At 45.5% G+C, this 13546-nt stretch overlaps 1 protein-coding gene across 3 annotated transcripts in view; it reads left to right on the top strand.

The window, feature by feature from the left end:
- The window catches only part of SNX8 (sorting nexin 8), a gene marked incomplete at its 5' end in the record, with an annotated part of 54525 nt that overhangs the window by 9777 nt on the left and 31202 nt on the right, over window positions 1-13546 (top strand). The window contains one exon of one of the 3 annotated variants that reach the window (XM_079120639.1): window positions 11695-12419. The exons of the other annotated variants lie outside the window; for them this stretch is intronic. Coding sequence (XP_078976765.1) covers window positions 12386-12419 — 34 coding nt within the window. Of the gene's footprint in view, window positions 1-11694; window positions 12420-13546 lie in introns of those variants that run through there. 3 annotated transcript variants of the gene reach the window in all.

Genomic DNA, 13546 nt, shown 5'->3' with positions numbered 1-13546 from the left:
GTTGATGTTTGCAGACCAGTGGAGCACATCTGACCTTTGCCCCTGCTCACAGTGGTTTTGGGTGTTGATAAGGCAGTGGGTAAGAGATGGAGCCTGTTTTGGTGTCATTGGGTAGCTTGGTACAAGTTCTGGAGTGGGGCTATCCAGAGGACTATTACTTCGCCCCTGCCTTGGAGCTCACGGGAGGAGCAGGAAGAGGGGGCTGAAGCACCCCTCTTGCTCTGTTGCTTAACATTCAGTGACTGCTTCTAGCCCTTGATTTGTAGCTTCATGGACCCGGAGAGGTCCCTGGGGCATGAGTGTGGCCACTCGAAGTGTTTGTGGCAACACTACCCACTGGAATCTGCATCTGGAACAACCAAAGGATTTCAGAGTAGAGGTGGGTGGTGCTTTCCCCTTTCAAGAGATAGCTTCACTTCAAACTTTCCAGCCGTCTCGGTTGTAGACCTGGTGCTGTGGTAGGAAAATAAATTAGTTTGTGTTCATGAGAACTGGAGAGAAGAGAGTAAATTCATCAAAAAAACAAAAACAAAAACAACAACTTTTTTTGAGATGGGTTCTTGCTGTGTTGTCCATTTCAGATGACTCTCCTGTCTTAGCCTCCTGAGATTCTACAGGTGTGTGTTGGCACGTCTGGCTTATCAAATATTTCCTCCTCCTCTTTTTTTTTTTTTTTTTTTTTGTACTGGGGATCCAACCCAGCGGTGCTTTACCACTGAGCTACATCCACAGCCCTTTTTATTTTTCAAGAAAAGGCCTTGCTAAGTTGCTGAGGCTTGCCTCAAACTTGCAATCCTCCTGTCTCAGCCTTCTGAGTTGCCGGGATTACAGGTGTGCACCACCACGCCGGCTCAAATATTTTCCAACAGCTTTGTTGAGATATGGTGCGTGTAGTATACAGTTCACTCATTTGAAGTGTACAATTAAATGGCTTTTAGTATAATTTCCAGAGTTGTTTCACTGTCCATACATTTTAGAACACTTCATTGAGCTCAGAAAGAAAGCCCCTACCCTTTAGCAGTTATCTCTGTTCCTTCCTTCCCCCATCCCCTGGCAATCACTACTCTTTTTTTCCCCCTTGGGATTTGCCTATTCTGGGAATTTCATATAAATAGGATTGTATAATGTATGGGTTTTGGTGGCTGGCTTCTTTCACTCAATATGTTGTCAAGTCTCATTCATGTTTAGCCGATGTCAATGCTGCTTTTTGTGTGTGTGGTACTGGGGATTGAACTCAGAGGTGTCCTACCACCAAGCCACATCCCCCGCCCTTTTTATTTATAGAGTCAGGGTCTCACTGAGTTTCTTAGGGCCTCACTATATTGCTGAGGCTGGCTTTGAACTTGTGATCCTCCTGCCTCAGCGTCCTGAGCTGCTGGAATTACAGGTGTGCGCCACACTTTTCACCTTCTTTCTTTCTTCCCTCCCTTTCGCCCTCCCTCCCTCCCTCCCTTCCTTCCTTCCTTCCTTTTTTTGGTACTGAGGATTGGACTCGGGCACTTGACCACTGAGCCATATCCCCAGCCCTATTTTGTATCTTATTTAGAAACAGGGTTTCACTGAGTTGCTTAGTGCCTCGCTTTTTCTGAGGCTGGCTTTGAACTCTGGATCCTCCTGTCTCAGCGTCCTGAGCCTCTGGGATTAGAGGTGTGCACCATTGTGTCCGGCACCTTTTTCTTTTCTTTCTTTCTTTCTTTTTTTTTTTTTTTTTTTTTTTTTTGTGGTGCTGAGGATTGAACCCAGGGCCCTGTGCTTGTAAGGCAAAGCACTTTACCAACTGAGCTATCTCCCCAGCCCCCTTTTTCTTTTTTAAGAGTCTTTTTAAAATATTTGTTCTAGGGCTGGGGCTATAGCTCAGTTGGTAGAGGGCCTGCCTTGCAAGCACAAGATCCTGGGTTTAATCCCCAGCACCGCAAAAAAAAAAAAAAAAAAAAAAAATCTAATTATACAGGACAGTAGAATGCATTTTAACACATAATAGATCAATGGGAGTGTAACTTCTTATTCTTTTGTTTGTACATAATGTAGAGTTAACACAGGTCATGTAATCACATATTCTTATAGGGTAATAATGTTTGATTTATTCTATCATTCCTACTTCCATGCCCCCTCCCCTCCCTTTGCTCCCCTCTGTCTAAATACCTCTGTTCTCCCCCCACCCCCTCATTGTTTAGCATCCACATATCAGAGAAAACATTTGACCTTTGGTTCTTTGGGATTGGTTTATTTTGCTTAGCATAATATTCTTCAGTTCCATCCCTTTACTGGCAAATGCCATGATTTCATTCTTCTTTAATGCTGAGTAATATTCCATTATGTATATATACCACAGTTTTTTAATCCATTCATCTGTTAAAGGGCATTTAGTTTGGTTCCATAGTGTAGCTATTGCGAATTGAGCTGCTATAAACATTGATATGACTGAGTCACTGTAGTATGCTGATTTAAAGTCCTTTGTGTATAAACCTAGAGTGGGATGACTGGGTCAAATGGTGGGTCCATTCCAAGATTTCAGAGGAATCTCCACACTGCTTTCCATAGTGGTTGCACTAATTTGCATTCCCACCAGCAATATATGAGTCTTTTCACCTTCTTTTTAAAAATGTTAAAAAAAATTTTTTTTATATTGACAGATCTTTATTTTACTCATTTATTTGTATGTGGTGCTGAGAGTAGGACCCAGCGCTCACACATGCCAGGCAAGCGCTCTGCCACTGAGCCCCAGCCCCAGCTCCTTTTTTCACCTTCTTGATGGTTGTTTGAAGCACGGCAGTTTTTAATTTTGACAAAGTACAGCTTATTTTGTCCCATTGTTGTTTGTGCTTTTTGTGTCTTATCTAAGAAGGCTTTGCCTAACCCGAGGTCATGAGGATTTACTCCTGTTTTCCTGCTAAGTGTTTTGTAGATTTAGCTCTTTTTTTTTTTTTTTTTTGTATATGTGAGGAAGATTTATTCCAAAGTACTGTATGAACATGCAAACTAAGAGACAAAGTGTAGACTACACATTAAGATCCTTGTCTTATTTCCAAAGTTACAGTTTTCAGGTGTGGACAGGAACAAAGAACAGACATAGTAATCCCCCTCATCTGTGGTTTCTTTTTCTGTGGTTTCAGTTACCCATGGTCAACCATGGCCAAAATTTACTACATGGAATGCTGCAGAAATAAATAACACATAAGTTTTAAAGCTCATGCTGTTCTAAGTAGCATGATAAAACTTTTCACTGTCCCATACCATCCCACCCCATAAGCAAATCATTCCTTTGGCCACCGTACCCACACTGTATAGACTACCTGCCTATTAGTCACTTAATGGCTATCTTAATTATTAAATCACTTGTTGGAGTACTGCAGCACTTTTGTTCAAGTAATAGTTACTTTGTTAATAAGGGCTCTAAAGGGGAAGAGAGCGGGCATGGAGGTAAGAATCTTAGTAGAACGAATTGGACATTATTTCCTCATGTGCATGTATGATTACGTGACCTGTGTAACTCTGTCATGTACAACCAGACAAATGAGAAGTTATATTCCACTTATATATGATGTGTCAAAATGCATTCTACTGTCATGTATAACTGCTGAGAAGAAAGTGTATTCGCTCTTGGTTGGATGGTATATTCTATAAATGTCCGTTAAGTCTAAATTATTGATTGTGTTATTGAGATCTATGGTTTCTTTGTTCAATTTTTGTCTGGAAGATCTGTCCAGTGGTGAGAGAGGCGTGTTAAAATCACCTAGTATTATTGTGTTATGGTCTATTTGGTTTCTGAAATTGAGAAGGATTTGTTTGACATACATGGATGAGCCACTGTTTGGGGCATAGATGTTTATGATTGTTATATCTTGCTGATTTATGCTTCCCTTAAGCAGTATGAAATGACCTTCTTTATCCCTTCTGACTAACTTTGGCTTGAAGTCCACATTATCGGAAATGAGGATGGATACTCCAGCTTTTTTGCTGAGTCCATGTGCATGGTATGTTTTTCCCCATCCTTTCACCTTTAGTCTATGGGTATCTTTTTCTATGAGGTGAGTCTCTTGCAGGCAACATATTGTTGGGTCTTTCTTTTTAATCCAGTCTGCCAGTCTATGTCTTTTGATTGATGAATTCAGGCCATTAACATTCAGGGTTATTATAGAGAAATGATTTGGTTTCCCGGTCATTTGGTTCATTTTTAAAATTTTATTTATTTATTTGTTTGACACAACTTGTTTCCTCCTTTATTTGACAATTCCTTTAGGATAATTCCTCCCTTTGCTGACTTGCTTCTTTGTTTTTCATCTCTTCCTCATGGAATATTTTGCTGAGAATGTTCTGTAATGCTGGCTTTCTTTTTGTAAATTCTTTTAGCTTTTGTTGATCATGGAAGGATTTTATTTCATCGTCAAATTTGAAGGTAAGTTTTGCTGGGTATAAGATTCTTGGTTGGCATCCATTTTCTTTCAGGGCTTGAAAAATGTTGTTCCAGGCCCTTCTAGCTTTTAGGGTCTGGATTGAAAAATCTGCTGATATCCGTATTGGTTTCCCCCTGAATGTAATTTGGTTCTTTTCTCTCACAGCCTTTAAAATTCTGTTTTTATTTTGTATGTTAGGTATTTTCATTATAATGTGCCTTGGTGTGGGTCTGTTATAATTTTGTGTATTTGGAGTCCTATAAGCCTCTTGAACTTGATTTTCCATTTCATTCTTCAGATTTGGGAAATTTTCTGATATTATTTCATTGAATAAATTGTTCATTCCTTTGGCTTGTTTCTCTAGGCCTTCCTCAATCCCAATAATTCTTAAATTTGGCCTTTTCATGATATCCCATAGTTCTTGTAGATTCTGTTCATGATTTCTTACCATCTTCTCTGTTTGTTCAACTTTGTTTTCAAGGTTAAATATTTTGTCTTCAATGTCTGAGGTTCTGTCTTCCAGGTGTTCTATCCTATTGGATATGCTTTCTATGGAGTTCTTAATTTGGTTTATTGTTTCCTTCATGTCAAGGATTTCTGTTTGGTTTTTTTTCAATATCTCTAACTCTTTATTGAAATGATCTTTTGCTTCCTGTATTTGCTCTTTTAACTGTCGATTGGTGCGATCATTCAATGCTTGCATTTGCTCTTTCATCTCATCGTTTGCTTCTCTGATCATTTTAATTATGTACATTCTGAACTCCTTTTCTGTCATTTCTTCTGCCATGCTGTCATTGGGTTTTATTGATGTAACATCTAGATTTGTTTGCAGCATTTTCTTTCCTTGTTTTCTCATATTGTTCAGGTATCAGAGGACCGCTGAGATATTGCAGATTTCCTCTATTGACTTACAATGTCCCTGAAGATTTCTATATATATCCCCCCTTAGCCTTCAGTAGGCTGAAGTCTTGGAGGAAGTTGATAATGCGGTGCTCCACAAGGAAGCTGCCTCTCTAGGAGTGGTGGCCTTCAGGTGGGGTATAATCCCTGCTAGTGGGCAGAGGTGCCTCCACTTGTTGACCAATGGTCATCCAAAGGGGACCTAGGCTGCGGGCTGAGGCAAGGCCTGTTTGGGCCTGAGTCTCTGGTTTTACCGTCCTTGTGGGGAAACCTCACCCAGCAGGGAAGACTCACCCGGTGGGGAGGTCTCGCTGGTCAGTTCCCTCCTAGAGGTTCCCCTCAATTTACAGCTACTGCCTGGGCTGGGCTGCCTTCCTCTGCAAAGTTCCCAGGGGCCCGGCCCTACCTCCTGGGCCTGGGAGCCTCACCCTTCGCAGATGAATCTCCTTAGGCTGCCCCTCCTCAGAGAATCTGCCCGCAGGCCTGGAACCTTCGCTCCTCCCTAAGCCTGTCTCTGTGCGGCTCTTCCACCAAGAAGCCTCCTAGATCCTGGGACCCTGCTCTGCACCTAATCGCCTGGCTATGCGGCCCCTCCTCTGAGCAGCCACCTGGGGCCCTGTACAATCGCTCTGAGTCCCAGAGACCCGCCACACGCCTCTTCCTCCAGACAGCCACCCAGTATTCCAGTGCGGTCACTAGGAGTCCAAGAAACTCACTGCGTGCCTCCACCTCCCACCAACCGCCCGTAGCCCTGGGCAATCAATCACTCCGAGTTGAAGTGACCCTCCCCGTTCCTCCTCCTTCTCCAGATAACCCCCCGGGTGTTCAGGAGCGGTCGCTCTGAGAGGCTCTGAATCCACGTGACCCGCTGCACGGGTCCTCTGGGCAACCGCCCAGAGCTCTGGTGCGGCCACTCAAGACCAAGCGACCCACCACACTTCTCCTCCAGGCAGCCCCCCTGTGTTCAGGAGCTGTCACTTTAAGTCCAAACAACTCACCACTCGCCTTCTCCTCTGAGCAGCCGCCTGGAGCGCTAATGCAGTCACTGCGAGTCCAAACGACCCGCCGCGCTCCTCCTCCTCCTCCTCCTCCTCCGGGCAGGCCCCGGGGTTCAGAAGTGGTCTGAGTCCAAACAGCTCGCCACGCAGCCCCTTCTCTGGCAACCACCTGTAGCTCTGGTGTAGTCACCCCGAATCCAAGCGGCCGCGCTCCTCTTCCTCCTCCTCGTCCTCAGGGCAGGCCCCGGTGTTCAGAAGCGTCGTTCTGAGTCCAAACAGCTCGCCGCGGAGCTTCTCCTGTGGCAACCGCCTGTAGCTCTGGTGTAGTCACTCTGAATCCAAGTGGCCGCGCTCCTCTTCCTCCTCCTCATCCTCACGGCAGGCCCCGGGGTTCAGAAGCGTCGTTCTGAGTCCAAACAGCTCGCCGCGGAGCTTCTCCTCTGGCAACCGCCTGTAGCTCTGGTGCAGTCACTCCGAATCCAAGCGGCCATGCTCCTCCTCCTCCTCCTCAGGGCAGGCCCCGGTGTCCTGAGTCCACATAGCTCTCCTCGCCACTCCTCCCCTGGGCAGCCGCCGGAGCCCCAGTGGTGGCTCCGAGTCCCAGCGCTGTGCCCAGCGGCCTCCTTTACGGCGCTCCCAGTTGTCCGAGTTCACTGCTCCAGCCGGGGGAGGGGCGTCTCGCCAGCAGCTCTACTTCACAAAGTTTCCTGCGTTCCGGGACCACTGTCCCGTGGGACGCCTTCCCAACGAGTGAGAGTCACCCGGCTCGTAGATTTAGCTCTTAACATTTAGGTGTATGATGCATTTTTTTTTTGGTACTGGGCATTGAACTCAGGGACACCTGAGTCCTGAGTCACATCTCCAGCCCTATTTTGTATTTTAGACAGGGTCTTACTGAGTTGTTTAGTGCTTCACCATTGCTGAGGCTGGCTTTGAACTCAGATGCTCTTGCCTCAGCCTCCTGAGCTGCTGGGAATTCAGGTGTGCACCACTATGCCTGGCTTTGATGCATTTTTAATCAGTTCCTGTGTAAGGTTTGAGGTAGGAGCCTGACTTCTTCTTCTTCTTTTTTTTTCTTTTAATTAAAATCTGTAAAATTTTTACAGACTGCATTTTGATTCATTGTACATAAATGGCATACAACTTTTCATTTCTATGGTTGTACATGATGCAGATTCACACCATTCATGTAATCAATCATACATATACACAGGGTAATACTGTTTCATTCTACTCTCTTTCTGTCCCCCCCACCCCTCTCCTACCCCATTTTCCTCTACACCACTCAAAGTTCCTTCATTCTTTTCTTCCCCCTACCACCCCCCCTCATTATATATTGTCATGCACTTATCAGAGAAAACATTTGGCCTTTGGGTTTTTGGGCTTGGCCTATTTCACTTAGCATGATATTTTCCAACTTCATCTATTTAGCAGCAAATACCATAATTTTATTCTTTGTGGCTGAGTAATATTCCATTGTGTATATGTACCACGGTTTCTTTTTTTTTTTTTTTTTTTTTTTTTTTTTGGGGTGCTGGGGATCGAACCCAGGGCCCTGTGCTTACAAGGCAAGCACTCTACCGACTGAGCTATCTCCCCAGCCCCACAGTTTCTTTATCCATTTGTCAATTGAAGGCCATCTTGGTTGTTTCCACAATCTAGCTATTGTGAATTGAGCTGCTATGAACATTGATGTGGCTGCATCACTGTAGTGTGCTGATTTTACTGACTTCTTTTGCATGTGGGTACCCACTTGTCCATTGTGAAACCTTTTGTGGGTGTGGGCGCTGTGTGCTTCCCCCCTCCCATTTGATGGTGAGGGGAAAGCAGAACTGTACATATTTGTATGTTCTGATTTGGGAGAAAGCCATGAATGGCAGATTGAGGAGGCTCAGAAGGGAGACTGAAGCCAGTCATGAGAACATGAAGAAAGAGTGACAGACTTATTAGGCTTGGAAATACCTCCCTGTTGGAGTGGTGTTTGAGCTGAGTGTGGAGGCTGGAAAGGATTTGGTTCAGACATCCTCAGCTAGTAAGTACTGATGCACTCTGAGGGAGCTCATGACGTTAATTGATATTTTGCTTCGAGTTAAGAGCTCTTAAACCATTGCAGAAGACAAACAGTGTTCTTTTCTCATTTTGTGGGTTAGCTGTCCATGTGGTGTGCTACAGCTTTACATTGTCGAGTTCTTCTTTAGCTGGGTGTGGTGGCGCATGCCTGTAATCCCAGTGACTCAGGAGGCTAAGGCAGGAGGATTGCAGATTGAAAGCTAGCCTCAGCAATTTAGCGAGGTCCTAAGCAAGTGTCATGAAGTGTCATGGAGAAGGTGATGCTGAGCCAAGATTTGAAGGTGGCTATGTGGGGGCAGAGTGTCCTTGGCAGAGGAGACAGCTGGCCATGGCTTCATGGCTGGGAGGTGTCTGCTCTTTTTGAGGGACAGTGAGGAAACTCGTGTGACTGAAGAGGTGAAGGAGGGTCCAGCACACAGGATGCTTGCTGACTGAAGTGAGAAAAGCACATTTTGGGGGTGGCGGTAGGTTTCTAAAGGCCTGGCTCAGGGTCTGGTCTCCTAGAGAGTATCTCTGCACCTCTGTGGGAAGCCACAGTTTTAGTGTGTCCTTTTAACACCATGAGGATGGCTTCACTAGATTACCAGGGTGGCACCCCTGTGCTTCCCAAAGAGCATTTCTGAGGACAGTCTTGATGTTTTTCTACATGTGATGTGACCTTGTTCCTGTGGACCTGCAACAGCCACTCGGGGGTTGGGGGTGTGACTCACTGGTAGAGTGCTTGCCCAGCATGCACAAGGTCCTGGGTTCTACCCACTGTGAGTGGGGGAACGGTCAGGAAAAACATGCATTGGCAGGGAAACAGATGCGAAAGTTTCTCAGAATCTACCCTAAGAGCAGAGTTAAAACTTGCCGGGCACTGTGGTGCCTACCTGTAATCCCAGCGCCCTGGGAGGCTGAGGAAGGAGGATCACAGGTTTGAGGTCAGCCCGCAACTTAGTGAGACTCTGTCTCAAGATTAAAGAGGGCTGGGGTGCAGCTCAGAGGTAGAGCACTCCTGTGTTTAAGAACTAGTTATCTCCCTCACCCCCCAAAAATAAACACAGCAGTATGTCGTGTGTGAAGCTATTCTTCATGCCAACTTGAGAGAACAGCTGACAGGCGAGTGGCTCAGTGACATTCATCTCAAGTCTCACATGTTTTGCACTTGCCACGGGAACTTGTCCCAACTTCATAGGAATAAGGAGCAGTGGTTGCAATGTAAAAGGCAAGTGGTTGAGATAAAACCAAGAATTCACTGGCCACAACTGTTAGAAGAGGCATTGTCTCCCAGACGTTGGGAAAAGGACAGAAAATGCTGAGCATGTGCCTCATGGTGAGGCAGCTGGCCGCGCGCTGGTGGGAGTGTAAATTGGCTCCGTCACTTTGAAAAACTGGAAATATTTACTAAGCTGAACATATGCAAAACCTATGATCCAGCAATTTCACTTTTGGCTGTGCTCTGTGCCCAACAGCAATGCCTGCATATGTCCACCAGGAGATGTGTTAGAATGTTCATAGCAGTGCCAGGAGTCTAGGCAGACACTGGAACCATGCAGGCGCCTGGCCCCCGGTGGAATGAACGAATGGTGGTGGCACAGCCACGCAGCGGACTGCACAGGAACGAGGAGGGATAGTCTGCAGCTGTGTGCAGTGACTCGATGTCTCCATAAGCCATCTCACTGTGTGGAGAGATCGGAACAGGGATGCTGTGATTCCACTTATGTAGTAGGCAACCCATGAGCTGCCTGTGGTGTGAGAAGGCAGTGGTGACTTTGGGGGGGACTGCCGAAGAGAACATGGCAGTGTTGGGTGTTCGTTTTGGTCACGTTCTTCACTTGGGATCTTTCACTGCTGTGTGCATTAAGGAATTCATGGAGCCAGTGGTTTTGGATATGTGGACTTTTCTCTATGTGCACAGTATACAAAGTTTTAAAAACCAGTGGGGGTGGGCTGGGGTTGTGGCTCAGTGGTAGAGGGCTTGCCTGGCATGTGTGAGGCCCTGGATTCTATCCTCAGCACTGCATACAAACAAACAAACCAATAAAATAAAGGTCCATTGACAACTAAAAGAAAAAATTTTAAAAAATGGAGGTAAATAGTTTTATTTATTTATTTGGTACCAGTGATTGAACCCAGGGGTGCTTAACCACTGAGCCACACCCCCAGCCCTTTTTTTATATTTTATTTAGAAACAGGGTCTTGCTAAGTTGCTTAGGGCCTCACTAAGTTGCTGAGGCTGGCTTTGAACTCGTGATCCTCCTGCCTCAGCCTTCTGAGCTGCTGGGATTTCAGGCATGTGCCACCATGCCCAGCAGTTATTTTTATTACGTGTAATTAAATATAGTATTTGTGTTCATTTGCTGGACATTTATGTGGAGGAGCAGGAGGACCTGCTTGGGAATGCCAGCATCAATTCTGGATGGTGGTCCTTGAATCAGGGAAGGGCCAATGCACAGCTATAACATTTTATTATTTTTTTTGCGGGGGGGGGGTGTGGCAAATTATTGTTTTCAGTTTGATCTTGGTGCTAGGTACATAGATTCTGGTATTTTCTGTACTTTATGGTTTTTTATTTTTTACTTTTATTCTTTTTAGCTATGCATGACAGTAGAGTGTATTTTGACATATTATACATATTTAGAGTATAACTTCCCTCTCTGTGGTTGTACATGATGTGGAGTTTCACTGGTCGTGTATTCATATATGAACATAGGAAAGTGATGTCAGATCCATCCTACTGTCTTTCCTATTTCCATCCCCCTCCCCTCCCTTCATTCCCCTTTGTCTAATCTAGTAAGCTTCTATTCCCCCACCCTTTTGTGAATCAGTATCTGCATATCGGAGAGAACATTTGGCCTTTGGTTTTTTGGGATTGGCTTATTTCACTTAGCATGATAGTCTCCAGCTCCATCCATTTACTGGTAAATGTGTACTTTGTTTGAAGTGTTTTATGAAACAAGTGTAAACACATTTAAAAGTCATATAGAGAAAAAAATCCAATGGGGGGAATGTTAATAGTGATTGAATGAAAACTTAAGCATTTTTTTGTTCTTTTCACAGAAAATTTAGAGAAATGTGGTTTGGTGGATCTGTGGAAGCATGCTTGGTATTTGAAAAATAGTCCTTACAGCATAATTATAAAGCTTTGTGCATGTGGGAAGTAATAGAAAAATTAATATGGTGTTTACAGATTGTAGGTTACAGTGATTTTTGTTTCAAGTGTCATGTTACATTAAATAAGTTATTAAAAGAAAAATAACCCTTAGGGTCAGCGAACAGAGGTGTTTCAAGTCTGCCACCCGTAGGTGTTCTGCCAGGCCATGGCTAACGTGGGCAATTCCGTAGATAGAAGCACTGCTTCTTGCGTTTGAGGGGCATCTTGGTGTCCCCGGCTGAATTCTCATTTCTGGAGCCGTGGCCATGACAAGGATTGCCGGAAAACACCTGTTAATTTCAGAATGTAGTTTAGTGGAGTTTCCAGTCAAGGGCAGAGTTGGTTTCCCAAGTGCCAGGAGGGCTGTGCACGTTGAAAGCAGCTGACGTCTGCTGGCTCTGATTCCTTCTATTTCAGTGGGCGGCCTGTGCCCTGGAATGCCATGCTCATCTTCCCAGTCTTTGCCCAGTCTGGGTGAATAAGTCAAAGCAATGCGTGTGTCTAGGCAAGGTCCCCAATTCCTGTCTGCTTGCCCTGTGACTGTGGTTCTCATGCTGACCATGACCAGCAGCAGCTGCCGCACCTGGACACTTGAGAGAGGAATGCATGTTCTCAGGTCCCACCCAGACCCCCTGGTGAGAGACTTCAGGTAGGGGCAGCCATCTGTGTTTGGGTGAAAAAGCCCACCAGGTGGTTCTGCCACAGGCTGTTTGGAGATTGGAGCCCTGTGACTCCCTGCCATCCCTGGCTGGGCCTCACCTTCACCATGTTCTGATGAGCTGGCCACTGAGGTGTGCAGTCTCACATAGTCATGGAGCACTCACTGTATTCCACCGGAAGATTCATTCAGTCCAGTAGGACTCTTGCTCCCTGCTTGAGAATGCCAGATGTCTTGCAGTGGTTCTAACAGCACTTTACATGGTGAGGGACTCTCTGCTGGGATGGGGAGAGCCCCCCGAGGGCTGGACTGGGGGAATGAGGTGTCTCTGAGTGCTTCATACAGCTCTTCCCCTGGGCCAGCATGGAATGGTGTGGGGTCCAGGCTGGGCTGGGGTTGGCCTCTGGGTGACAGAAGCAGGGGCCTGCAGCACACCTGTCCCTGTGTGCTGGGCAGAGGGTCTGCCAGGCTGTTACTTCTGTGTAGGTCAGCATTTACAAAAGGTTTGCGTAAAGGAAGGCATGTGCTGCAGTGTGGTTTATTGGCAGATCCTGTTTGCTTCCTAAAGCTTTGGACTTTGCGATTACTATCTCAAGATTCTGTTAGAAGAATGTTAGGAAGGAGAGAGAGAGTGTGTGTGTGTGTGTGTGTGTGTGTGTGTGTGTGTGTGTTTGTGTGCGTGTGAGTGTATGTTTGAAGTTTCAGTTTTGATTTGTGGATTACTGACTTAGAGGATGACAAAATTTTGGAGCCAAAAGAATCTCAAATGTTGCTTATTGGCTGTTTCCCTTTGTGTGTTGTGTGGAGTCAGAGTGGGTTAGTGCTGCCTTGGGGATCACTTGGTTCCCCAACAGCTGCCCAGCACTCTACAGCCCCAACTCTGACAATGGTACCCCTGCTCTCAGGGTGCAGTTTTCCCAAGAGGAGTAGAGTGTGAGCCCCATAGGTGGCACCTGGACAAGGCATTCATTTGTGGACCAGCCTGGGAAGCCAGATGGCCACTGAAAACCTGCTGTCATGGCAATACTAAGTTTTTTTTTTTTTTTTTTTGTACTGTGGATTGAACACAGGGGTGCTTAACCACTGGGCAACATCCCTAACCCTTATTTCTCTTCTTTATTTAATTTTTTTTTTTAAGTTGTAGAGGGACACAATACCTTCTTTTTTAAAAATTTATGTGATGCTGAGAATTGAACCCAGTGCCAATTAATGTGAGGCCAGTGCCTACTCATGTGAGGCAAGTATTCTACCACTGAGCTACAGCCCCAGCCCCCTTTTCATTTTTGATTTTGAGAGAGGGTTTCACTAAGTTGTTTAGAGCCTCGATAAGTTTCTGAGGTTGGTCTTGAACTTGTGATCCTCTTGCTTCAGCCTCCTGAGTCACTGGGAT

Source organism: Sciurus vulgaris (genome assembly GCF_902686455.1).
Source record: "Sciurus vulgaris genome assembly, chromosome: 18".
NCBI lineage: Eukaryota > Metazoa > Chordata > Mammalia > Rodentia > Sciuridae > Sciurus > Sciurus vulgaris.
The sequence above is the reverse complement of the archived record's forward strand: the minus strand, read 5'-3'. Positions and strand labels throughout refer to the sequence as shown.